General features: G+C 39.3%; 2 protein-coding genes across 3 annotated transcripts in view; one reads left to right on the top strand and one right to left on the bottom strand.

Annotated features, from left to right (window-relative positions):
- PDE6C (phosphodiesterase 6C) overlaps positions 1 to 18,182 on the top strand; it is a gene marked incomplete at its 5' end in the record, with an annotated part of 49,653 nt that extends 31,471 nt beyond the window's left edge. Inside the window, 10 exons of the mRNA XM_084635610.1 lie at positions 899 to 1,045; positions 1,390 to 1,497; positions 1,613 to 1,722; positions 7,591 to 7,678; positions 11,958 to 12,058; positions 13,377 to 13,484; positions 13,764 to 13,827; positions 15,510 to 15,584; positions 15,725 to 15,808; positions 16,794 to 18,182. Coding sequence (XP_084491736.1) covers positions 899 to 1,045; positions 1,390 to 1,497; positions 1,613 to 1,722; positions 7,591 to 7,678; positions 11,958 to 12,058; positions 13,377 to 13,484; positions 13,764 to 13,827; positions 15,510 to 15,584; positions 15,725 to 15,808; positions 16,794 to 16,952 — 1,044 coding nt within the window. The 3' untranslated portion in view covers positions 16,953 to 18,182. The remainder of the gene's footprint in view (positions 1 to 898; positions 1,046 to 1,389; positions 1,498 to 1,612; positions 1,723 to 7,590; positions 7,679 to 11,957; positions 12,059 to 13,376; positions 13,485 to 13,763; positions 13,828 to 15,509; positions 15,585 to 15,724; positions 15,809 to 16,793) is intronic.
- Positions 18,183 to 24,219: 6,037 nt separating this feature from the next.
- Positions 24,220 to 27,884, bottom strand: part of LOC311523625 (protein FRA10AC1) — a 54,747-nt gene continuing 51,082 nt past the window's right edge. For both annotated transcript variants that reach the window (XM_084633812.1, XM_084633811.1), the window contains exon 14: positions 24,220 to 25,165. In XM_084633812.1, coding sequence (XP_084489938.1) covers positions 25,123 to 25,165 — 43 coding nt within the window. In that variant the 3' untranslated portion in view covers positions 24,220 to 25,122. The remainder of the gene's footprint in view (positions 25,166 to 27,884) is intronic.

Here is a 27,884-nt window from a genome sequence, read left to right as displayed (position 1 = left end):
TCCAGAGGTTGGGAGTGTCTCAAGGTAGCTTAGCCCAACTAGGGTCTCTGCTAAGGGAAGGCAGGTCTTTAGTCAAGATAAACATGCATGTAGGCCTTTTATTGCCCTAAAAATACTTTTCTCTGGCTATGCTGTATTCCTACTGATAAGATTCAGCAATACATAGTTTTAAGAAAGTTGTTTTGGGTCACTTTATTCACTGCTGGTCTCAAGTTCCTGAAGGGAAGAACTGCAGGTATTGAGTCCAGTCAGACTTGCTGAGTAATCTTTCTTGGTGGGAGAATCATGGGATTCTGCCATAGAGGGAAAGTGAGAGGCCTAAGACCTAGAGGCGGGTGCACTCAGAAGACACCAGAGAAGGGAGTCAGAGGCCCAGGTAGCCCTGAACTATGATCCCTCCCCACCCTCAGTAGCACCCATGATTTCTAGGGTAACAGTTGATCATCTGTCCCAAAGATTCACTGAAGTCCCACAGGTGAGGTATGTAATACAATAATAATAATAATCTGAAGTACAATAATTATATGCATAATTAAGAAATGCATTCTAAAATAAAGTAACCATTGGTTTTACCCAATATAGGGCTAAAGAAACTATAATTGTAATGTGGATTTTGTTGGAATACAGGTGGGGAAGAACTACCAGTTTGCAGGAAGCAATAAACGGTACCCATCCCCTCTGAGCAGAAAAACAGCAGTGATCTAAAGTATATATTATAGTTTAATATACAGTAGTGTGCATTGAAACCTGAGAGCTATGTACACATGATAGGCCTGACCATGAACTCTTTATACAGGGATAGAGTAAAAAAAGCAAGGAAAAAACTGAATTTACTCTAGTTTCCTTCTAACAAAGCAAAACTGTTGTGGTCCTTTTTTTTTTTTTTTTTTCCTAACAGAGAGAGGAATTACCTGATCCAAAGGAAGTGGAACTTTATGAATTCCGCTTCAGTGACTTTCCCGTTACAGAGCATGGCTTGATTAAGTGCGGAATACGATTATTCTTTGAGATAAATGTGGTTGAAAAATTCAAAGTCCCAGCAGAGGTCAGATTTATTTTGTCATATTAGGTACATTTTTCCCCTTAGTACCAAGTTCTTTTAACTAGAACTGTCCCACAGTAAAATATTAGAAGCAACGGTAGCATACATTTGTTCTTAGCTTTTTATATATAAAACATTCTATATCTTTTACCTTTCCACTGTTCCGAGTAGATTTTTTCACAGATTCATAATAAGTATATAAAGTATGTTTATTTTAATTAGAAACAATTTCCAAAAGCTGCATATTTCCTGTAAAGATATGAAATTCCATCTCAATTTTACACACATTCCAGGACTTGGTTATATTTTAACACTATTGAGTAGAATATGCCTTTTATTTGAAACAGGTACTTACAAGATGGATGTACACAGTCAGAAAGGGTTATCGAAATATAACTTACCATAACTGGCGGCATGGATTCAACGTGGGACAGACAATGTTCACCTTACTAATGGTATGTTTTGTCACTGAAAACTTACCTTACATTCAATTTGTAGTTCTTTTAAATTCAACAGAAATTGTAAATTTCAAGCAGGTATATACTCAAAAAAGTCTCTCCTGCTTTATAGACAGGTAGACTAAAGAAATACTATACCGATCTCGAAGCCTTCGCCATGGTTGCGGCTGCTTTCTGCCATGACATTGATCACAGAGGGACCAATAATTTGTATCAGATGAAGTAAGTTCAGCTACACTGATTTATATGTACAAACACCTGTACATATAACATTTGTACCAGTAACTAAAAGAAAGATGTGAACATATCAGCACATGCAAAGATACGAACTATACTATTTTCCATAATTATTTGGAAAGCATGCACTGTGTGTTCAGCGCTATACAAAGCGCATCTATCAAGAGGGTCTGACACAGAGTATTTATAACCTATTTGAAAACACCAAGACATTGGGAGAGCCTGAGGAAGGAGTTCTCTTAGCTAATGTTTTTCCTAATTTGTCTTAAAGAGAGGGTGACCCACTTTTATGCTTGGATTCTGACTTCTTTTTTCAAGACTAAACATGTCCAGTTTTAACCTTTCCTCATAGGTCAGTTTCTAAACCGTTTATCCTTTTTGTTGCTCTCCTCTGGGCTCTCTCCAATTTGTCCACATCTTTCTTAAAGTGTGGAGCTGAGAACTGGATATAGTACTGAGGCCTCACCAGGACCAAGTAGAGCAGGACGATTAGCTCCTGTGTCTTATACATAACACTCCTGTTAATAGACCCCCAGAATATCAGCTTTTTTTTTTTTTGCAACTGTATCACGTTGTTTATTCATTCAATTTGTGATCCACTATAACCCCCAGACCCTTTTCAGTAGTACTACCACCTAGTCATTTATTCCACATTTTATAGTTGTGTATTTTTCCTTCCTAAGTGAAGTACTTTGTACAGTTTTTTTTATTGAATTTCATCTGCTTGGTCTAATTTCAGAGCAGTTCTCCAATTTGTCAAGATAGTTTTGAATTCTAATCCTGACCTCCAAAGTACTTGCAACTCCTCCCAGCTTGGTATCATTTGCAAATTTTATAAACACGTTCTCCACTCCATTATCCAAGTCATTAATGAAAATATTGACCAGTATTAGACTCAGGACTGACCTTTGTGGGTCACAGTTTGACCATGAACTAGTCTTTGAGTACAGGTTTCAGAGTAGCATCCGTGTTAGTCTGTATTCGCAAAAAGAAAAGGAGGACTTGTGGCACCTTAGAGACTAACCAATTTATTTGAGCATAAGCTTTCATGAGCTACAGCTCACTTCATCAGATGAATTCAGTGGGACAGTGAATTCCCCCTTGTTGTTAACATTAATTATGTTATGTATATGGCCACAATTTACCTTTTTAATGAAGACTGAAGCAAAATAGGCATTAAACATATCAGCCTTCTTGATGTTGTCCTTTATTGCCTCTCCTTCCCCAATAACTAGAGGATCTACACTTTCCGTCCTCTTTCTCTTGCTTCTGATATATTTATAAAACCTCCTCTAATTGCCTTTATGTCCCTTGCTAGGTGCAACTCATTTTGAGCGTTAGCCTTTCAATTTTTGTTCCTAATTGCTTGTGCTATTCTTTTGTAATCGTCCTGAGCAATTGGTCTGTATTTCCATTTTTTCTAGGCCTTCTTTCTGATTTTCAGCTAACAAGCTTCTGCTGGAGCCATAGTTGACTCTTATTATTCTTCCTATCTCTCCTTCATATCAGGATTGTTTTTGGTGTTGCACCTTTAATATTGCCTCTTGGAGAAACTGCCAGCTCTCCTGAACTCCTTTTTCCCTTGGATTTTCTTCCCATGGGATCTTACCTCCTTTGCTTTGAGCTTAAGTCTGCATTTCTGAAATTCGTTGCCTTTATTCTGCTACTCTGACTCCTTCCTGTCCTTAGAACCAGGAAATCTATCATTTCATGATCACTTTGAACTGAGTTGCCTTCCACCTTCAGATTCACTACCAATTCCTTCCTGTTGGTCAGAATCAAGCCTAAAATGACTGCCCCCTGGTTTCTTCCTCCACCTTCTGAAACAAAAAGTTGTCCCCAACACATTTCAAGAACTTATTAGGCAATTTGGGTTTTGCCGTATTACTTTTCCAACAGATCTCTGGGGAGTCCTCCACTACTACCAGGTCTTGGATATTTATTATTTATTCTACAAATGCCTCATCTACCTCTTCTTGCTTATTTGAGCTATAATAGTCCCTCTACCATGACTTTCCCCTCCTTTTATATTCACCCAGAGACTTCCAACTGGTCTGCCTCTCACCTCCTTTTGGACCTCAGAATAAGTGTATATATTCTTGATGTATAATGCAACACCTCCTTCCTTTTTTCTCTGCCTGTCCTTCCTGAACAAGCTGCACTCCTCTGTATCAATAGTTCAGTCATGAGATTTATCCCATTCATTCATATTTTAGCGTATGTACTCATACTACCAGTTCTTCCTGTTTATTCCCCTTGCATTTGTGAACAGACATCTAAAACGTCAAGCAGATTCCTCATCCCCACCCCGTGATCACTCTGGTTGCTCCTGTGGACCCTGTTGTAATTTTCTGTCTCTGCCCTCTTCCTGACTGAACATTTAGCTTTCTGTTAAGGTCATTTTTTTTATACCTGTGGGCTTTTGTCACCTGCCCCCTTTGAACCTAGTTTAAAGGGCTCCTTACTAGGTTGGCTAGGCAGTGGCTGAATATGCTTTTCCCCTTCTCGGTCATTGTGGACATTCTGGCATGGACAGTGGCTTGAGCACAGATCCAGGGGGTCATGTGGGCATGGACTTGGGTGGCTTGCTCAAGCCACCACTTATGCCACAATGTCCATACCACTATTTTTAGTGTGATTGCTCGAGCCGAGCTAGCGCTTGTCTGTCTACCTTGACTGGAAGGTATGTTCCCAGCTGCAGTGTGGACATACCCTAAAAGACCCCTACTGCCAAGAGCTGCGACTACAGCTCTTGTACACATACCAAGCCACCTTTAATCTAGCTAGAGTGGCTAAATAGCAGTGAGGATGTGACTGCACAGGTTTTCGTGCAGGCTTTAGCACGAGCTATAAAAGCTACCCCAAACTACTAACATTCCTAGCCTACACCAGGGTCCACACTGCCATATCTTTACTGTTGTATTTACCCACACTAGCTAGCTAGATTAAAGATAGCACATTATGCCTACATGAGCTGCAAATCACACCTTCAATGGCAATGTAAACATACTCTAAGCTACGCAGAGAAGCCCAGGTTTGGGAGGGTGCAAAGCTGGCTTAAAGCCACCTTAGCTTCCCCCTCCACTATGCTGCAAGGTCTTATCCTAGAAGTTTTAGCTGGATACTCTGTGTAAGGCAAATGCAGTGGAGCAACGCAGAGAGGGCTGTGACATATGATCAATTAACAAAGTATGACAGGTTTCAGAGTAACAGCCGTGTTAGTCTGTATTCGCAAAAAGAAAAGGAGTACTTGTGGTACCTTAGAGACCAACCAATTTATTTGAGCATGAGCTTTCGTGAGCTACAGCTCACTTCATCGGATGCATACTGCTGCAGTTTCCACGGTATGCATCCGATGAAGTGAGCTGTAGCTCACGAAAGCTCATGCTCAAATAAATTGGTTAGTCTCTAAGGTGCCACAAGTACTCCTTTTCTTTTTGCGAATTAACAAAGTAGTAATTTTGGCTGTAGGGAGGCCAAATTGGGGGAAGATGTAGTAGTTAAGATGGGAGATTAAAACACTGGTCTATGGTGTTGTAATTGTCAGGATGAAGAGACAAAATAGGATTTTCAAAATGTTAGAGAAAGAAGTGGCAAGATTTAATGGCAATGTAGGTGTGTGGGGAGCAAATTCATAAAGACATTATCATGGCTGGAATGCAATAACAAAGCCTGACCTACTTATTTTCTTGTACAAAGTTTGCCAAGTCCTTGTAATATTTTGTGTCAAGTCCCCTTAAGATATTGCTGCCAGCCCACTACTCATAAGCAACTGTACAACAAACTAGTGCGATACAGAAAAACAATTTGGTAAGGAAATAGATTTCAGACTTATTTCAAGAGATTATTCTAAAGCTCAGTTTGCAAAATATTACTTTTGAAGATAAGCTAAAATACTGTGTGTCCCTTTAGGAATGTCATCAGACAGAACAGACTTATGCTCGGTACAGTGATTTAAAAAAACTAATAGAGAGAGTCAGAGCCACAGTTGGTGTAAATAAGTGTAGTTCTGCTGACTGCAATGGAGCGATGCCAATTTACACCAGTAAGGATCTGGTGGCCATAGCTCTGTGTATAAAATATTGTAAATGATGGGTGGGGCGCGGAGGTAGAGGGGTTTCCTTTTCACTAGTAAATGTTTGCAGTGATCCAATATGTATACACACTTAAATTTTATTTTTTTCTGCATTTTACATCTTGTAGGGCCCCACTTTTCATCTGTAGGTCAATTAATCTTTCATACATTCTTTCTCATAATATATACTGTACATTGTAATCACTTGCTTCTGTGCATTTGCTAGCCAACAAGAACTCCATAGGCTCTTAGTCCCCAGTAGCTAGGGAACATAATAATCATGATCTTTAGGAGACTATCCTGCCAGTTATGCAGAATGACTTATTAGGTAACAACCCTCATCCTCTACCATGAAGGAACTTTCAAGTTGTACTTTGTGGCAGTGGCATTAAGGGATTTTCTGATTATTGTCAGGGATTCTCCAGCTGACACAGGAGAGAGACAGACTGATTGCCCCTTACCTCTTTTCCCACCCCCACACAGGCACCTTTTTAGCCAGCCTGGGGAGTAACACTCTGCAGATGAACTTTTGAACTCTGGGGCTGGACTTTTTTTTGGACTTTGGGTGATTTTTTTGGATTGCTGGACTCGAGAGATGTTTGGGTTGTGGGACTCAAGAACCCAAGGGAAAGGTCTTTTAATTGGGGGGAGGGATAGCTCAGTGGTTTGAGCATTGGCCTGCTAAACCCAGGGTTGTGAGTTCAATCCTTGGAGGGGGCCATTTAGGAATTTGGGCAAAAATTCGGGATTGGTCCTGCTTTGGGCAGGGGGTTGGACTAGATGACCTCCTGAGGTCCCTTCCAATCCTGATATTCTAGGATTCTATTATTCTTACTGAGCATCGCTCAGCCAAAGAACTTTAAAAGGGCTGAGGCCAGATCTTCCTACCAGGATCCTCCCTGACTGAAAGGTCCATTCATGAGGTCAGCCAGGGTGAGCAATCTATGACAGCTTTACCACATGTACAGATTAATGAATGGCATGCACATTCCTCCTTGGTTCACCCCAGAAATTGACCTGTTAGCCAAGGAAAAGAAAAAGAAAAGCTAAGCATGGCCCATGTTCAAAACAACTACAATAAAGCATGAATATGACCCTCTCCCTCACTGCCCAGAACTCTAGTGTAGACTGGAATTACTTCTGCTTAACACTCAGCATGAGGTAAGAAGAAGGGTTTCTGTGGCAGGCTGACGATGTATGAACTTCCACAGACTGCGCTGTCATAAAGCTATAAGTACTTTCTGCGGGATAGGGCCCAACGACATGAAAGGAATGAAATAGCATTGCATAGTCGATTTAAGCAAAACATAATAAATTAGAAATGCAGTGGCACGGTCCACTTTGAATGATACCAACCAAAAGAAAGGTCAAGAGCCTACCAAAGTTATAAATACAAACAGCTGGATAATAGGTACATTTCTACACAGGGAAGGTGCATTGATTAAAGAAACAAGAACTACTAACACACAGGACAAAATGGGGTAAATTTTCAAAGGCACAAATGGGAGTTATGCACCTAACTGTTCCTTGTGTTTTTGAAACTCTCTCCCTTGATCTTTTCTCAATGACAGTGCTGAAGGCATATACGTATTGTGTCATTTTTAACCAGGTATTGTTCTGTGTCATGCCACAGAACTAGGTTAGTCAAGCAATGTTAAACCATTTCAAACTCCCTCTGTGGAATATGCAGCTCGATAGAACGTTAATACTACAAACTTAAAACAGTCATAAAAATATGTATTCTGAAACACTGTAAACAATTATTTGTTTTTCAACAGGTCAGCTGCTCCATTAGCAAAACTTCATGGATCTTCCATTTTAGAAAGACATCATCTAGAGTACAGTAAAACTCTGCTACAAGACGAGGTTAGTATATAAGCACTTTCTACTAAAACTGATAAATACCAAAGCTCTTTTATAGATTCTGACCTTTCCAAGAGGCCTGGGTTTAACTTTGTATCTCTCTGATGAATTCATTACTCTTAGGTTGCTGGCTGGCTATTTTGTTTGGATTAGATTTCCAAGAAAATACTTTCTTAAAATTAGCCATATTCAAATAATGTTAAGGCTTTAACCAAAACTTACAATAGCTATGATGTTCAAAATAAACTCTTACACATGGGCTAAATTCTGGTCTCAATTATAGACATGCAACTCCATTGACAGAACTGTTGTCTAAATACAGTCTGAATAAGGACTGTAGGATTTACCCTTTACGCTTAACTCACACTATTAGAACTTTTTTCTACTTTTGCAACACAGTTAATGATCTGCAACACAAAATAAAAGAATGCTTTAGGGATTAAGGCACTAGACTGAGATTCTGGAGATCTGGATTCAGTTCCTAGGCATGGTATCTGGTGCCCAAAGTAAGTGATTGGGCTGTGATTAGAAATAAGATTCCAGGCTCCCCCATACCCTCACTTTCACTCACAGTTGTTTCTGATTTCCCAAATAAAATCAATTGAACAGCTGGTACTCTTTCCCCTCCTTCGATAGCTCCTTTGCTGTAACTCCCACCACTAATTCTCCTTGCTCCTTCAGTTTTCCCTTCTTGGGACCCTGGTGTTGCTCCCAAGACACTGATCGTGAAACTCTACACTGAGACTGCTCAGACTTTTTGGGTATGTCTACACTGCAATAAAACACCTGTGACTGTCCTGTGTCAGCTGACCAGGGTCATGGGGATGAGGATACAGGGCTATAAAATTGCAGTGTCAATATTCCAAGCCCCAATATCTACACTGCAATTTTATAGCCCTGTAGCCTGAGTCAGCTGACACGGGCCAGCTGCAGGTATTTCTTGCAGTGTAGACATAGCCTTTGGGGATAACCAAAAGGCAGCTTCTGAGCATGTGCAGTGGAGAGGAGCTCATTTAGGATGTGGAGACTAAATAACCCCACATGTACCTTCCTCCCCAGACTGCACTTTATGGTGCTGCTTCAGAAGATGTTACAGATGCTGCTAGTCCCTCTCACCCTGAATGGTGCTGCACTGAAGGGCTGGAATCCTTCCCACCCCTGCTCTCCCCACTGTGCTGTTCAAGAGAAGTGGGGGGGGGGAGAAAAGCATCTGCCACAAAGGTCATTGTTAGTTTGTTTAAAGAAATAAAGGAGAGGGTGAGGCTACTTCTACACTGCACACCTCTTGCGGGAGCAAGTAGGATATGTGTAGCTACACACTGCAGTGAAAAGCAGGCTGCCTCCACACAGCAGTTTGTAGCTACATACGGCAATGAAAGGCACTGGCAGGGAATGTCTCTAACAGTTGGGAGGCAATGGGATACTACACTGCTAAAAATAGCAGTGTAATGGGGAAGGCACTGCTTGGGGGAGTAGAGACACACATAGGGTACATACCTGCAGGGTTCAGGCATGTCTTTACTCACCTAAGCAGTGCCTCACCGTCTACACTGCTATTTGTACCCATGTTGGGGGGGAATGCAGTGTATGTACTCCACAAAAGGAGTGTGCATTGTAGCCGTTCCTACAGACTTCCTGTGTGCCCTTCGACAAGTCAACCACTCTCACTATGCCTCAATTTCCCACTTGTGAAAGTGTACTATTTCCCTCCTGCACAGGGAGGTTGGCAGGATAAATCCATAAATACCTGGGACATGCTTCAACACTGTGGTGATGGGAAACTAGCTGGGAGCTTCATGAATAAAGATGGCCTCAAACATTTTTGAAAATATTTTTCTACTTGTTTTTCATTCTAGAAATATCAGACCCTAACTTCCTCTTGTTGCTGGAGAAACTTGTCAAGATCTTTGGAGCTCCTGAATATTGATATCACAAGAGGCTGTAATCTGAACTGCAGCTCTCCTCCTCTCCCCAATTTAAGGGGGAAGAGAGAGAGGGGCCAAAAAGCTTAAACAGTCTAAGAAATATGTCAAAGTCTGAGGCTATCGAAAGCTCAGTATCCTCATTCTCTTCCATGGAGGGGAAGGAGAGCAGCAGCTTAGGTTAGAGTCAGATGTGATATATTATTAGTAGTACTTACATGGAAAAAAAGAATCACTGCCCTGAAAGGCTTAAAATCTAGACACATGAAAGGCGGGGAATGTGGCTACAACATACAAGCAAATGAACATGGGGAAGAATTGGTCCTGCTGTGTTACATGTATTGTAGGTTATGTTGTTTGTTTCTAATTGTGTATACAGGTAGCAGAGTTACATCTTCATAACACCCCAAGAACGGAGTGGATCTGGAGTCTAGTGCAATCTGGAAAGATAAGCTCTGGTCTATGTACAGTTCACTGACATGGGGTAAAGCCCATCACACAGCCATAGGTCACCTATCCCAGCCCCATCCAACCATCCCCTTTCCCCATGACTCCTCCAAAGGTAACAGATGTTTTCTGGGGTGACTGGCAGCCTGATCCTTCCTGCTCCAAAGGTGGTCTCTTTTTCTTAAGGACTTTAGGGCACTTGGTAGTCATTCCCTCCATCTTAAAAGAGGTGCTAGTTAAGGGCGTCTGCTCTCCAACCAATAAGGTTAGAGAGCAGTCACACCCTTCACCACTGAGTGAAATCACAAACACACCCACAGCCTTACTGCCAGCACTACTAAAGTGAAAGCAGGAGAATTAATGCTCCATAATTCCTAGCTTTCAAATCCATGAATCCCCGCTGGGTTCCATACTACGGGCTTCAAGGACACTACAATGCTAACTTTTAGGGGTTCCCCAGCTACTGTCTTGGAATCATCAGGCACTTATGACCCTGCTCTCAACTTAGCAGCAGTAGGAATGGGAACATGTCTTCATCCTGTCTGCCCTCTGAAGTCGAGGATGGTTAGGCTGCTATCTATCCTTATGAATTTCAAAAGGCCACGGGGCCCTTGCCTAGTGTCATCCCTTCCCTGCCCCCTCAATCTGCAAGATGTATGAAGGAGCAACTATGCCCCAAGAGGAGCTGTACAGTAAGGGAGTTTCTGCTACCAAGGACACCAAAAAAGGGCTAATATAAAACAAGGTGGCCCTTGGGCAGTTCTTCTAGATTCTGTTACTATAAAAAGAGCAGATCAGATATTTCACCCATCTAGTTTAGCCACCACAAGGAATATAGGAACTACTTTATATATGTTTTCATAATCACACCTTATTAGAATCCACTGGTTTACATTCCAAGCAAATTCTTGTTTCATTTTAAGATAAATGCCACTCAATCTTTATTCTAAGAGGTTTGAAAATGGAGAACAGGTATGAATCTCCCAAAAACAATGTGGTCTGGATAAGATATGGGATGGGCAGGGATCCAGCCAATAAAAGATAATTAAACTTCATGGTGAGCATGTGTTGGCTGCTCACTGCATCATGCAAGTGAAGACTGTAGTTGCTCAGATATTCTCATAATTTACCATGCCACAGGAGCTCCAAAGCTACTTTCTATTTTGGTTTGTCCAAGGAAGTAGAAGTATTATTTATTTTAAAGAGACAAGGTGGGTGAGGTAATATCTTTTATTCAACCAACTTTTATTCAACCAAGAAAGACAAGCTTTTGAGCTTACACAGCTCTTCAAGCTCAAAAGGTTGTCTCTCTCACCAACAGAAATTGGTTCAATAAAAGATACCACACCTCATCCACCTTGTCTCTCCTCAGTTCTGGGACCAACACAGCTACAACATGGCATATGTATTATTTGTTTTGTTATTTTACTAAAAATTCAAGGATCTAACTACCTCCCAATTTCAACTGTCCTAGACCAAGCTATTTTAAGACATGATTCAACATTTGTAGGGCCTTTCAGAAAAAGAAGAAAGCCTGTGGAAATCTCACTCTTACCTTCACAAACACTGTACTTGTATATTGCTTCAGATAACTCAAAATCAAACGTCTTACTATTGTCACTATAATATCACATCAGTAGTAACAGAAGTGTTTAGGCTATGGAATATAAAATAATTTTGGTGTTCTTATTAAACCATCTTCAACTCTCCTCACAGTACACCATAAGGTTACCTGTTTTTTTTTAAGCTACACCTGTTTTTCCAAAACTGCACCTAACATTTTATTTTGATTGAAGGAACCATAGATGGCTGTATAGCAGGCTTATTGTAATATACTAAGGTACAGCCTGTAGAGTACAAACCAAAGATAATTTTGTAAGAGGAACTGAATTTGTAAACTTTCCATCTTGCAGAGTTTAAACATCTTCCAGAACCTAAATAAGCGCCAGTTTGAAACCGTTTTACATTTATTTGAAGTTGCAATAATAGCAACTGACTTGGCTTTGTATTTCAAGTAAGTATTAAATTATGTATAACTTCCTACTGAAAAAAATTCTTAATCCTGTACAATTCATGACTGTAGTTTTTCCTAGTTATACACAGATTATAGAGCTATATTTTAAAATGAAGTTATTCTGAAAAACGTCATTCTTCAAGCTCGTTATAAGGAATAAGATTTTTTTTAATTCACTTGAGGCCTTTAAATCTCAAAACACAAATCATGAATTTTTCTCCATGTCTCATACTGATATATAGCATATATTTATTAGGCCATCCAAACACACCTTCCATTGACAGTGCACACTATATTTTAAAAGGCACTAAATATGCTGATAGTGTAGTCCAATTGTAGTGTGTGTGTGTGTGTGTGTGTGTGTGTGATATTTTATGTAGCTATTCTGTACTAGAATCACTCATACTGAAATTGTCAAAATGCTGCCATAAACTTAAACAGGGATGGCCTATGATGTAGAAATTAAAGTATGATCAAAGAAATCCAGACATTAAAAAATCTCCAGTGTCAAATGTGTCAAGAATTCCAATGGTCAAATAATTTGTCTATTTACTATCTTAACCAACCTGATTCACCACCCACTGAAGTCAATGGAAATATTCCCACTGACTAAAATGAATGCTGGATCAGGCCCTACGAGTGCTGAAGTTTTTCTAAAAAAAAGACACATGGAGCTCTTTTCCTTTAACTGTTTTAAGATTTGACGCTTCAGAGTTGGCAGATAACAGGGAAGTCAACAAGTAATCCATATTCAGTGCACTTTTTATAATGAATGATAAATATTTCTAATTTTATTAGAATGTTTTGTGTGTGTTACAACTCTGTTCAGTGAGGTGAAACCTCTAAATGCAAATGAAGAGATTTATTAAGCAATAACTCTCTACCGCACCTCTCATCCAGAAGGATCACATAGCATGTTACTTAACCTCTTTTTATAAATAGCGATCTTTTCACCTTTTCCAGTGGATTTCTTTGCAGAATCAATCAAGAATGAACATATGTAAACTGACAATATTTGGATAAGATTCAAGAAATAAAGTCAGCACAAGTAGCAATATACAGATTTAGGAAATCTCTTGCTTTTCATATTAAAGCTTGACATATTGACAAAAGCAGTACATGTCAGGAATCTATGGCCAAGTCTATGAGCTACAGAATACCTAAATATAACTCCCATTAAAATAAATGGACTTCAGTGGGAGTTAGACAAGCATACTATTTTAGAAAAGCATTAATATAAGAAGCACCTAATATGCAAAAGCCCAGCCATTTTTGGATACCAATACTTTATATATGAAATATTCATATATTTTTACAGGAAACGGACTATGTTTCAAAAGATTGTGGATGCAGTTGAAAAAATGCAAACAGAAGAGGAAGCAATTAAATATATATCTATCGACCCAACCAAAAAAGAAGTTATCATGTAAGTAGTCAGTATCATACTCTTCTTTCAATCAGTTATCTAGGGCCAGATTTTTAGAAGTATTAAGAAGCCATAAGATGCAGATAGGCGCCTAGTGGGATTTTCAGAAGTGACTAGGCACCTAACTCACATTGGCTTCACTTTGGAGTTAGTCTCCTAGGCACTTCTGAAAATCTCACTAGGTGCCTATCTGCACCTTTAGGTGCCCGAATAAGTTTAAAAATCTGTCCCCTAGGTTTTTTCTCTATCATACTTATAGTATTTCTGTTTTTTCAAAAGGGCTATGATGATGACTGGTTGTGACTTGTCAGCTATAACTAAGCCGTGGGAGGTGCAAAGTCAGGTTAGTATCTCAAAAAAATTGTATACAAATATTTTAATTTTGATTTCATACACATTTATATTTGCTCTCTCTCTCTCATTACATCATCAGTGAATGACAATACAGAAAATTCATTTTATATTGCAAGTCTATAGATATTTAAGTGTAAAACAAAGCATAACCACTTGCATCTACAAATTGTGCCTGAGAATTGGACACCATTTTCTGGAAGCAAAGACGGATTAAGGCAATCTATGCTAGGCAGTCCACGCCATGAGCCCTCTGTGGCATCGCCCCATTGTCCCCACCTTCCCATTTGCGAATCGATTAGTATAGCTGTCCCTGCCTGTAGTATCCATTCTAGCTTTCTTTAAAGGATCCTAGATAACTGACTGTCACTCACTTTTATTTTATCAAAATTCTTGCCTTTCTTCTGCCAGTTTTAGGGTGCGGTTTTTACAATAGCATGATCTTAAACTAGACACCAACACACAGACAAATGTAGATCCTTGCACTATTTTAGTGTGATTAAGTCACTCTAAAATGGATTCAACAATATGAGCTTTTATGGCTTTGAAGGGATCATCTTGCACACTACTTAGAAATGCTGTCAGTGCTTGAATTATAGGTATCTATACAGACAAGATGGCTTTAATCAGAGCTGATCTCTCGGGTTACTTCCTTGAACAATTCTAAAACTAGAATTAGATTCTCTGTAAGGTTCCACTGGGATGAAACAGAGTCTGTGTAGATCCATAGTAACAAAAAGATAGATCCTTCACACAAAGAATGAAATCCTATTTATTTTCCAATTGGCATCTGAGTATACTAAAAGTAGAGTTTCCTGGTCATGACATCTTGAATCAGGTATGTAAGAGGCAGGCCTAGCAAAAGAGCTATGTCAGGAGACAGACATTCATTAGCCTGCAGATGGCTATTCTAATAATGTAACACAATATACTTTATAATTAGGAGTTTTTATTATGTTGCTCTATCGTCTTGGAATACCATGGAAAATACTATTTTCAGCTATGTACCATTTATTGAGCATACCCAAAAATACCATCAAAATGGCAGACACCATCTGTTTAATAACAAAAGCCTCACACTGCAGCACTCCTGTTCTGTAATTCACCTATACCGTGTGTTAATGATCCCAGAAAGAACAGTGTGGAGTAGTTTTGTGTCTACACGTTCTACAATGATGGTATTTTGCTGTTTTTTATTTACCAGAATTCTCTCCTCCTGGAGAACCTTTCCAAATATCTCATGGATAGCATTGGTAGCAAGAAAACTTGCAGGAGGGGAGCTGGTAGCAAGGTTTCAGTAGTTCAATAATATGCAAAAATGTTTCCTGTCAGTTCCTAGGTAATTTTGTTCAGTTGATACATACATAATATGCACAAGTATTACAGCAAAAAACATACTGGCAAAATTCAATTAATAGCTATGATAACAGGATTATACATTTTCCTTCTGTCTGGCAGATCTGTTACTGGATATATTAGGAATCACTCTGCCAGTTGAAGGACCAGCAGCACTCCTAGCTTGAAAAAAATTGGTTGTTTTAAAAATGAAACAACCTAATTAACTCAAGCAAAACTGTTCAACATTTTCTGGAAAGACTTGAATACATTCCAGCATCATTCTACAACTGTATTGATTAATACAACATCAGTAACGCAGGAGATTCTCATTCTCAGGTTGCCCTTATGGTTGCGAATGAATTTTGGGAACAAGGTGATCTGGAGCGAACTGTGCTAGAGCAACAGCCAATTGTAAGTATTTTGACATGTTAAACAGCATTATCTTCAATATGAAATAATAGCTATTGAAGACATGTTTGTCAGTAACAGTTGTCTTATTATTGAATCAAAATGTCGCAAATTCACATTAAAATATTGATATTCTTTTCTAGCCTATGATGGACAGAAACAAAGGAGATGAATTGCCTAAGCTTCAAGTTGGTTTCATTGATTTTGTGTGTACATTTGTATACAAGGTAAGAATAAAACTTTTATTCTTCCTTTGTATTGATTCTAATGACACAAGTGACAAACAATAGTTTGGATTAAAACATTCTAGATGTTAGCGGGGCCTTTCTAGTCATTCAAATAGTTGTCATTCAAAGAGTCATGATTTTTCACCTCCTCCCGTATAGTACCACACACTCCTAAAAGGTGCTTAGCATCTTCTGGAGATGTGGAACCCCCTGAAATCCCAAGGAACACAATGGCACTCAGCATCTCCAGAAGTTGCTCAGTTCCTTAAAAAAATTGAGTTAGAGCTTAATCACAGAGCTTCACAGAGCCCCACTAACACGAAGAGCATAACACATGGATGGATTGGGGATCAATGAAAAGTATGCACCTGTGCTGCATTAGCACAGGAAGTACTTGAGTTGTTCACACCTTCTAAACAGCAATGTAATCTATGTTTCTACACCATCTGGATTTTAAGGCTCTTCCAAAATGCCATGCAGTAGAATGAAATGTAGTATTTTGAACAGCAACAGGTAAAAGTCCAGTCTTCAGATATCACAGATATAGTGAGTATGGGCAAAGACACACCAGAAGAGTGCATTGGGACGGGGGGAGGCTTAGGGAAAAGGGTGGACTTTACAGCACACAATTTGGGCCTTTGATGTTACTGACTCAGTTTGGTACTTCTGATAAACTCCCACCACAGGCCTCATACCCCACCACCAATGGAACGGTGCCAGCAAGTACCACAACTGCACTTCATCTTCTCCCTTCACCAGAAAAACCCACAAGCTAGGCATACACCAACAAAGTGCTGAGCTTATAACACAAAACAAACTTAAATCTCTCTCACTGTGCCTGCCACATAATCAAACAGCTAAAATGGGAAGGTGAAAGCAAATGAAGTTTCTGTACACATCAACAATATTTGTGATTTCGTGCTAGAATCTGAAAACAACCATTCATTATAAATGGACAATTTATTAATTCGTATTGTTTATTTAGGAATTCTCAAGGTTTCACAAGGAAATTACACCAATGTTGGACGGGCTTCAGAACAACAGGGTGGAATGGAAAACACAGGCTGATGAATATGAAGAAAAGATGAAAATTATTGAGGAAGAAAAGAAAAAGCTGGAAGAAGCAGCAGCCAAAAAAGGTTAGGCATCTTTAAGGTTTTCATTCATATACTACGCAACCACTTGGCATATTCTGTCTGAAGCACACACATCCAAATACACATTTATTTCAGTGCTCAAGTGCTGTGAGGCCAGAACTAGCAGAATTTGCTTTGTTTATAGTGGAATGATGAGTAACTTGCCAAGATTACATAATCCAGGACTTACTTGACTGATGTCCTAAACTGCCATGTTGGAAAGTGTGACAAAATCACCATGGTGATTGGAAAGTGAAACCATGTCAATAAGACTTTTTTGAACTTAACAAAACTGCTGCTTACCCAAGGATAAAGCAGTTTCAGGCACCAGAAGGGCTAGAAATGATTCTCTGGGGGCGTCAACCTGTAAACTATTAAGCAATTTGAGCTTGTCTCTGCTTACCCAGAGGATGGAAAGCAAGCTGAGAACAAGGACATGGTTCAGTATACTGTCTTCAGAATGAAAACGCAATGAATATTCCCTGTAAAACTGCAAAAATCTTTGGGGTTGATCTTTTGTCCTGGTCTCTTCTCTTTTTTCACCAGTTTCACTGCCAAAGAAAGCAAATCCCTCAAATAAGTCTAACACTTTCCCTTCAACCTTCCAGGACAGCCCCAAGTTCTGAAGCTAAAACTACATTCTCACAAGTCAGAGAACGCTGCTCTGTGTGAAGCCTCAAACACAGCCCAAAGCATATACCTAGTCTTCTGGATTTGAGATTTCATGGGCTACTTATGAAAGTCAGGGAGGAGATCCATGATGGGGATAAGCTTATTCAAAAGATCTTGATCATACTGCACTCTCACAACATGGTAATTTGAAATCTTCACTGACAGTGTAGCTAAGGAGTAAACATTTTTCTTCCTACGATCTAACCTTCAAACAATCTTGTAAGGAGTGTCTACCTGGAAGCTTCACTTTTTAAAACATTTTCAAGTATGCAGAACCTACCAGAGATCTCAGAATACTTTGCTGAGGAACCTAGTCAAGTTTCCTGGATGTTGACGGAATTGATGGTAGTTGTTGCCAGGTCTAGTAAACCATATCCCGTCAACTCTTCATGGACAAAACCATCTTAACTTTTTCCAGAGTCTGGAGAATATCAACATCTCACGAAAGTTCTGTCAGTGGAAAAGGAAATGGGAGAAATAATCCCTTAGGTGAGTCAATGCAGGTGAACTTCCAGGAGTTAGTGATGACTCAACAGTTTTACTCTCTTGATGAACTGGAGGTTATAACTAAGCCCGCACCTTTTTCTTCAAGGGATGACAAGAAAGGACTTCTGATTTGGTCAAAAAATAAGGCCATAAGATTGAATAAAGGGTGTAAGAGTGAATGAATCCAACTATGTTATAAAAATAACTGCATTTGGATCAGCAGCAATAAGGGCTAAAGTGTGCCAGCCCTTCAATAGCGGAGCTACTTTGAAAGGATCAGAGATGACAAGCTATGACAAATGACTCCAAAAGTGAACTGCAGGCACAATTTCATGAACAAAAAGCTTGCTCTTAAATAGTGTTTTACATCTTCAAGGCACTGTGCAATCATTAATTTATTCATTAATCTTCACAATATCCATCGGAAGTAGGTACGTTTTCTTCCCGTATTATACAGACGTGGAAGTTGCTCAAGGCCACACACCAACTCACTGTTAGAGGCTGGACCAGAACTAAAGAGTTCCTGACTCAGTTTAAACAATAAGACTAACCCAAAAATTCAGAAGGATACACTGTAAAGGTGGTTTAAGCATGCTGTAAAAGGCATCACTTATTGAAAACTAATTTTTGAAAGAGAAGTCCAGCAAAATGGGTCAAGTGTTGAAATGAAAGACTGTCCACCTGAATACTTTCAAAGTCTTATATTTTAGAAATATGGCTTAAGGTGTGCAGTACCTTAAGTTATCATGTCAAGTTTATCATCACAAAAACACACCACCTTTTGTATAAACATGCATGGACTACTACAACAATAATTCATTCTTATAGTAAAATTGCAAGAGATAAATTGTTTGCCATATTGCATCAGGATATCTATTACACACTGTAATAGAGCCAGACTCACCCGGCGGCGCCTCCTGCTGGTTTCCTTGGGAATTAGCTCGTTAGCCTCTGGAGCGCCCTCTGCCATCTGGTGATCCACCTCGCCGCCAGCCCCAGTCCTTCCCAGGACCCGGTGCCTCCTCCCAGTGGGGTGTTGCCCCACGGCAGTAAACCCCAACAATCCCTGAGGGTCTCCCCTCCCTGGAGAATGCCCACCCACTACCCCCATCTCACCTCAGTCTTGGCTACTGCCAGTCATCGCTTAGCTCCGCTCCCCAGGGCAGACTGCAGTGTATCAGCCACTTATCACAGGTGAGGGGGTTTGGACCTGCTGCCTCTGTCTACCCGTGGGCTGCCCCCTTGCAACCCCAGTACCTAATAAGCCCTAATCTAGGCCTCGCAGCCTGGGGGTTTCCAGGCTGGAGCTACCCTGCTCCCCCGGCCTTTCCCCCTCAGTCCTGCTCCAATCTAGGTATTCCCTCAAGGTCCCTGCAGCCAGACCCTTCCCTCTCTGAACGCAGAGAGAGACTCTGGCTAAGCTTCAGCCTAGCAGCCTCTTTATAGGCCCAGCTGCAGCCTGATTGGAGTGTGGCCAAGCTGCAGCCATTTCCCCAATCAGCCTAGCTTTTCTTGCCCTCAGCCCTGGCTCTCTCCCAGGGCTGGCTTTTAAGCCCCACAGGGCAGGAGCAGGTAACCACCCCTCTACACACACACTTTATAGGTGTGGAGTACATTCCATTTTCTTCTAATTTGATATGCACCTGTATACTTTTCTGATGTAGTAGCAATCCTCTCTCTTTCAAGCTGGATCTACCACACAAGAGACACCAAATATGGGATTTACGGATGTAACTTCTAGAAGTGCCAAAAAGTGAGAAATCCCACTGAAAATAGCAACATTTCACACCAACACAAAGTTTCATCTTTCTAAATTATTGGCAAAGAAGATCATCATTTAGGGTCTGATTTTATGCCAATTGAAGTCAATGACACACTCCCACTGATTTTAATAGGTGCAGGATCAAGCCCTTAAAACTAAGATTCCACTTAAAGAACAATCAAATTATATGTCTGGAAAGAATAGCAAACTTGCACTCTCACCAGATATCGTGACCATTTAAAATTGCTGGTACTTGGGGTTACTCAGTTGATGTGATCACTGTGACTTATACAAAATTTGATCATCCCCAAGTATATATATGCACACAGGCAGACATCTCTGAAGACACAACTGGCCAGATCCTCAGCCAGTCCTTTGCAGTCAATGAGGAAATTGGCCAATATGCATATTAACATAATTGATAGTATTACAAAAGGTTATAAGTTATCCAGTATTTTGAAAATGCACACTGGGATGAGGTCAAGCAGACTTACAAGATACAGAATGTGATAAATTATTATACCACCAAAATCAAGGCTATGTAAATACAGAACAGGTCAATGGTTTAATTTTTGCAGAGTTTTACAAATCCTTCTCAGTTTCATATAGTTGGTTGTGGGTTTGTTAAATTGCTTCAGACAAACTATTCAGAGATAAATATGTTGAAATACAGCCATTTCCCTAGATCACACTGACCTGGTTATACCACCTCCTTGTCTAACCATCAGGCAGACAAAAAATGAAATAAACATATTTGCTGAACCACAACAGTGGAAAGTTCAGAACAGAAAATAGAAAAGATATTATAAAATTAAAACAAATTATATTTAATATCATACTGTTAATTTTATCCACACATTTCAGAGGGTAGGGCACTGATTATGTGACATGTTTTAATGCAGGTGGAAAGGGTCGAAAATAACCTAGTAACATGGTGATCCACAGCTTTCAAATGTAAGTTTTAATTCTAATATTGGTATGTCAACTTAAAATGAATCTGAAAACAAGTTACTATACGGAACAGATCAGAACTTAGACCAACAAAAACATTTGAGAGAGATGTTAACACTGTTAGTGACAGCAGTTATTGAACATACAAAAAAGTACCTCTCTCTTGATTGGTAACAGATTTCTACAGGGCTAGATAAAAGTTTATATAATCATAATCAACACTTAAGTGAAAGTTTCCATACCCTCCACCCCCATAGTCTCAAAGATTATAATTCATCCAAGAGTTTATTCCCTTTGAAGGCTTTCATTATTCAGTTGTGGGGGGTAGGGTGGAGAGGGACAGGATTAAGTAAGTATATAATTGCTGAAACTTTCCAGTAAAAGTGGTTCAGTGTGTGTTTGTCCATTGATAAATGCTGATATTAACTACTGCACCCTTTGTCAGTTTGGTTGTTCAATATTAATCAAAGAATATATATAAATCCTGAAAGTGCGTTCAGTTTTCAAGTGGACAAACACACTTGTGTTATAGAATAAAATTAAAATGCATGTCACAAAATTAACATTTATAATGCAAAAAATGAAGCTTATTAAAATGAAAAGAATTTGCTCATTATTCACATTCCTTTTGTGTTTTTTATTAGCTGAACAAGACGCAGCGAAAGGTGGAGGAGGAGGTGGCGGAGATGATGATGGCAAATCAAAAACATGTATAATTTTGTAATGCATTTCAATGGCACTAAAAGAGTCTCAAAGTCTATGTTTCTGCTACAGGAAAAAATATCTAGAAAGAACTTCAAAAAGCCTCAGTGGATTTCTGCAAAGCATAGGATAGCATAGGCCAGATAATCCTCTTAAACAACTGCCATCTATTCGGTGTCATTACTAATGGCATAAAAGAGGCAGAATCCATTGAAAACTAGAAAACATGAATGATGGTGCAAAATAAGTTGATTATGAGTTCAATTCTTGGTATTGTTTCTTGTCACTCAATTTATATACAGTATTTTTTATTAAAATGTATAAATGCTGCAGACTGTCCAGAAAAATATAAATGATTTTTAATGGTAGATTACAACCAGTAATTTCGTTGACAAGATCTAAATTGCACATACCATAACCAAAAATTGCAGACAATTTCATAACTCACAGCTTTACATTTTTATATTATGTTTATTTCTTTCATCTGGACCGAACTAAACCCCAACTAAACAATCCTGGAGTTGTCCCTTTTACCACTTCAGAAGACCTAACTACTCACATCAGTCCTGTGCCTAAAAAACAGGCCCATGGCCTCCTGAAGCTACCACTGCCAATCTGTAATTGCAGCAGTGGCTTTGGAGAAACCATTCCCTTCTCCACAAGTACACAATTTTGCCCACTTTTATCTGCCAATGGCCCTTGAACATGACATGCTATATAAACAAAAACAGTCTCTTTACCTAAAACCGAAATGTAGTCTTAAGAATTGTAAGCTTTTTATTTAGAATAAAGAATTTATCAAAGGACCTACACCAATATCCCTGGAGCAGGACTTACATGTTCAAATGTCTTCTTAAAAGGTGTATGAAATGCGGATACAACATTTTTGGACAAAATAACCAACAAATTTGTCTGGTATTTCAGAATCACTAAATTTACCCCCAACAAGATTAGGAAAAAAACAGTCTTCACACCCTAGGAAGCTAGTCTGTGCATTAATGGTCTCTTCATAAGCAACTATAAAGAATGGCTTCTCCACAGCCACTCTCCCGCTCTTGGTCTGGAGTGTCTGCATTCCCATAAGCAGGGGAAAGAACAGTGGATTTATGTACTAAATTCATATTCCAGCATATCCATTGGACCCAATTCCAAATCTAACAGTGCAGAGGTATAAAGGGTGGTCCTGCAGTACCCAGAAATTATTCTGCCCATGTTCAGGCTCCCCGAATCCCGCCACCCTTTCTTTCTCCCCAAAACAGGATTGTACAGGTTCTACTGCTTGAAGGGAATCTTAACACCCACGGAGGCAGGGGGAATATTTGCCCCATGATGAATACTTTTACTGTATATTAAGTTTCCCTACAAAGTGCAGAAGGAGAAAAACATTTCAGAATTTTCTCTTCAATTGTGATGTGCAGTTACTGACCAAAGTTCCATTAATAAGTCTGTGATTTTGTATCTCCAGACATTAAACACTATTCTTTCTAAATGTGCACAGGTAACACCAAAATTATGCTGTATACATGGCATGATGAACTACATTCTCCTTTCTCTCTTGCCCCATATCCTAGCATTTTTATAAAAAATGCTTCAAAAATGTTCTCACATACGTAAGACATAGATATTGTGCAACTATAATGAGAAATAAAACATCCTTCCACCAAAAAATTCCCATTTGTTGTATCCTTAATGTATTAATGGGCCAAATATATATGCAGATTTAAAAATGCCATAAACTGGTTATAATGTATTATTTTCTGTACTAAATGTAGATCTGAGAAAACACCAAGTTTGCTTTTATCATCTACTTTTAATTCAAAATATATTAAATGAAACAACATATTTAATATGTGTATTGTACCATTTTATAACTGTCTTGTGACGGCCCAGAGAAGAGTTAGGTATCCAAAATACATGCCTATTCTACAGTATTTGCAGCAGCAAATATAGCAACAGACTCTACTAAAGCCCCTACAGACAAGTTACACAGACTTAAGCTGATTGCTGCAGATTGGATTTGGCTCCCAACCAAGCTTGCAAGATGACAAAGAATTAACCTTTAAATCCATCTTCTTACCTAAAGAAGACTCCACACACACAAGGCTACCTTTACTTGTTATTCAAGGACACCTTAAATGTGTCTCTGAACTGTCATCCCTTCTGTATGTATGAACTGTTAAAATTGTATTATGTTAAGTAATACTGAATGTAAATATAGATATGTGGATATACACATAAATCATTCACATGTAATAACATGTTCATGGATATATTACAACCATGTCTGCAATTATGTTGTCTACACCAAGTACTTTGTTATATGGCATCTATTGCATGAACGACTCATCCAATTAAGGTTTCAGCTTTCAAAAATACAGACAGTATTTTATAAACCATTAACTTTACGAGACTGTTTAAAATGTAAATTTCATTCAATACTGTGGTAACACAAATGTCTCTTATGTAGCTGATGTAATCTTCCATTGAAAAAAGAATGGACACTGTAATTAATCTTGTGCAGACTGTTTCTTTGGAAACATACAATAAAATGAATTTAAAGTTATGCTGCAATTTGAATAGGAAAAAAACCAGTAAGTCTCAAGTGTTATTACATGTTCTTGTTTCGTATGCTCAGGATTACACTTTAAAGTAGGATTACCATTCATTCACTGCTAAGGGGATCAGAAACCACAGATAACGTGTTAGCCATATGTAGGTTTCCCAGAGGCAAACCACGTACCTTATTTATTAAAACAAATATGACAAGCTAACATCCCGAACGACTAGTAGAGTGACCATGGGACTGTCAGTCAAACAACACTTAAAATAAAAGACTTAAAATGAGGAGGGTAATAGTGAACTAACGCTTATACAAAATTATTAAAGAAAACATCATCATTAATTTTAGGAAGAAAAGATTTACTTAGGCCAAGCAAAATGTAAGTTTTATAGAATCGGAAACTTCAGTATCAATATTTCAAGAAGATTTACACATACAGATGTCTGAGTCTTAAACACCGCCTGACTGATTAATTTAAATCCACGAACTCTTGCTGCATGGTTTAATAGATTTAAAAGAGAACTATATATATCTATATCTATATATATATATAGATATAGATATATATAGATATAGATATATTAAAGAGTTTAGTGGTTAATACAGAACAGGGAGTCAACTAGAACATGCCTTTAAAACAATTAACTAAAAAGCACAGCATGGAAGAAAATACTGGAAACACTGTAGTCTATCAGTAAACTGCATTCTGATATGTCTCCTCACCCTCTTTTGAGGTTAATGTGCAGCGTCTTCTATAATTTTTTAGATTTGTACTTTACAATACACTCAGCTGAAAATAAATTATAACAAAGTATGTTATATGTCATTCTTCATTAATGTCCAGGGAATCTATCGTCTTCCAAGTGAAATCAGTAATGCTCTATGTAGGCAGGGGTATGTGTCCACGCACAGTCAATTGTAGGATCAGTGCCTTTAATGGAATTTTTACAGGAAAAAAAAATATAGGTTTCTAAATTTGATTTGGTATTCAGATATGAATCATTACAATTCAAGAAGAAATTAATCTATGTTTCCACATGAAGTATCAGAGAAACAAGTCTTGAAAATACTCATCAAATTCTTCCTCCCTGTAAGAAAAATCAAATAATAATATTAAAATATGTGAGTAGTGGATGTAGGGCTTTTTATCTGTAACCACACAGCCTTTATTCCTTGTGCTGCAAAAGTTTGGTGAGATTTCAGGTTATAAGAACAAGTTCAAAGCCATGCTCATGAGGTACACTACATTTCTATTTTCCCTCATTTCCGCCTCTTTCTAACTGACTGAAGCAGTGTTTTGGTATTTAGGAAATACTCCTAATAATGTAATTATTGTGGCATGACATTACTCTTGTAATAAATATTAGGGAATGTATAGTATATAAATGATCAAAGTTTATTGTCTCCTCTGTGAGTAGAACCAATATAATTAAAACAAAGTTATGCTTGCCCTCAATCATAATCCAACATTTAAAGATAACTATCCCTAAAAAATAAGGGAATAGGACACAGTTTATCTGTCTGGGGTTTCAGGAGATCTGCTACATTTCTCTTTATACCTACTGTCTATAATCTCACCTCTCCCGCCTTAGCATGAAATGGCTTTGGAATCAAGGAGGGTTAGATTTGTTTTTCATCTTTTCCAATGAAATAAGTATCCTGGAGTTTGTGGCTCTGCAAGCCCAACAACAGCTTTTTAGGGCATTTTTCTATTAATATCTCTAGCTGAGTAAGTATGCAAATAGGGTTTTGTACAAGTAACGTCACCTCAGACAGACACCATCACTCCCTGGCTGTTACTAGAGCTGCAGTAGTGGGAAGGAGGTGTCTTTTCACATGTATCTGTAGAGCCCTGCGCGGATCCAAAAATCTATATCCGTGGATGCAGATATCTGTGGATATAAATTGGGTATCCGCAGAGCTGCAGGGCTCGACCAGGAACTGCAGCGCCAAAGGAACAGCATGTCGGGCTGCTGCTCACAGGAGCCAGCGCCCTGCATGGGCAGGTCCTCTGGCATTTACTAAGGCAGGTAGCAGCCTCACCAGCAGCGGTCCCGGGTCATACTAGCATGTGCGAGCAGCTTGTACACTCCCAGAAAGGTATCCCTTCCACACAGCAGTCTGCGGCTCCTGTCCAGAGTGTGTGAACTGCTTGCACACACTAGCGCGACCAGGGACAGCAGCCAGTGAATCTGGTGCCCACCCCAATGGGCGGGGCTGGAGGCAGTACAACCACGCTAGAGGAGCTTCCCGCATGGGGTGTTGACTCCTGCGAGAGGCAACCCGACATGCTGCTGCTTTTGCCACTGCAGTTCCCAATAGAGCCCTGCAGCTCCACGGATACCCAATTTATATCCACGGATATAGATTTTGTATCAGTGCAGAGCTCTGTATCTGCATAGTGGCAGATTGCCTCACTACAATACTTCCAAGCTGAAGAAAGGTGCTGCTGAGCACTGCTCCATGGTATGTAGCACGTGTAGTGTTTCCTTGCATGGCCTCTCATTGACTGCCTCACCACATAGGAGTTCTGCAACTTTGTGTGTCTTTATCCCCAAGGAGTGGGAGTAGGATATGACTGACCCCCTGTGATCTGACCTGCACGGATGTAGCTATTTCCTCTAATGTATTTCAAGAATAGATTGATTTCAAGTAAATTTTGGCCAAAAATTTGAGAAAAATTCAAATACAGTTTGAATTGCTTGTTAGGTCTTCCTAATGAGTGAAGAGTAGCAGGGCATCTGGAGAATAAGACCAGCACTAGATCCTAAATAAATTCCTATTTTGGGAAAGGTTGGATACATACATGCACTGGAAATTTATGCTACAGAGAAACTTTCTTCCCACTCTTCAAAATATAAGTTGTGTCACTGGTGCTTTTTGTTTAAGTAGCGTCCAATGTAGGTTTTATTTTTAAAGGATCTAAAGCAAAAATCCGCAATTTTATTATCTTGTTACCGGTTTTAAAGCAAGTAAATGGGAGGTATTCTATTACCAGAAATCAAATTACTTCCCATTGTGCAAATATTCCAACATATTTACTGGTGAAAAAAGTGAAAAGGAGCAAATTATGGTCACAAGAATCCCCTCAAGGGGTGTGCATGTCCATTACAACATGGAGCCCAGGCCTGTGGCAGGTCCTTCCACAGTGCTGCAAAGGCCCAAGGTAACGGCTGGGGAAGAGGAAGAGCAGGGAAGGGCCAATGAGTCAATTACTAAGTGGATGAATGACAGGTCACTTAACAGACTAAAAGTGGCAATTTTTCAACAAAAAAAACCTTCAAAAACAGTCTCCAACGTGAAACTGCAGAACTGGAATTAATTTGCAAACTGGACACCATCACATTCGGCTGAATAAAGACTGGGAGTGATTGGGTCATTACAAAACCTAAACCCAATTTCCCCCATACTAATTTCCCCCTACTGTTACTCACACCTTCTTGTCAACTGTTTGAAATGGGCCACTTTCATTACCACTACAAAAGTTATTTTTCCTCCCTTGGTATTCTACTGTTAATTGAATTGTCTCGTTAGACTGACCTCGCACTTGGTAGGGCAACTCCCATCTTTTCATGTATTTATACCTGCTCCTATATTTTCCACTCCATGCATCTGATGAAGTGGATTCTAGCCCACAAAAGCTTATGCCCAAATACATTTGTTAGTCTCTAAGGTGCCACAAGGACTGCTCGCTGTTTTTGCTGATACAGACTAACACGGCTACCACTCTGAAACCTAAGTGGAGTCACCTTCCTTTCCATAGAGGTGAAGGAGCAGAGGGAATAGCAAGCAAAACAGAGGCTACTG

Source organism: Lepidochelys olivacea (genome assembly GCF_965140295.1).
Source record: "Lepidochelys olivacea isolate rLepOli2 genome assembly, chromosome: 7".
Taxonomy (NCBI): Eukaryota; Metazoa; Chordata; order Testudines; family Cheloniidae; genus Lepidochelys; species Lepidochelys olivacea.
Note: the sequence above shows the minus strand (reverse complement) of the source record. Positions and strands in the feature narration are given on the sequence as shown.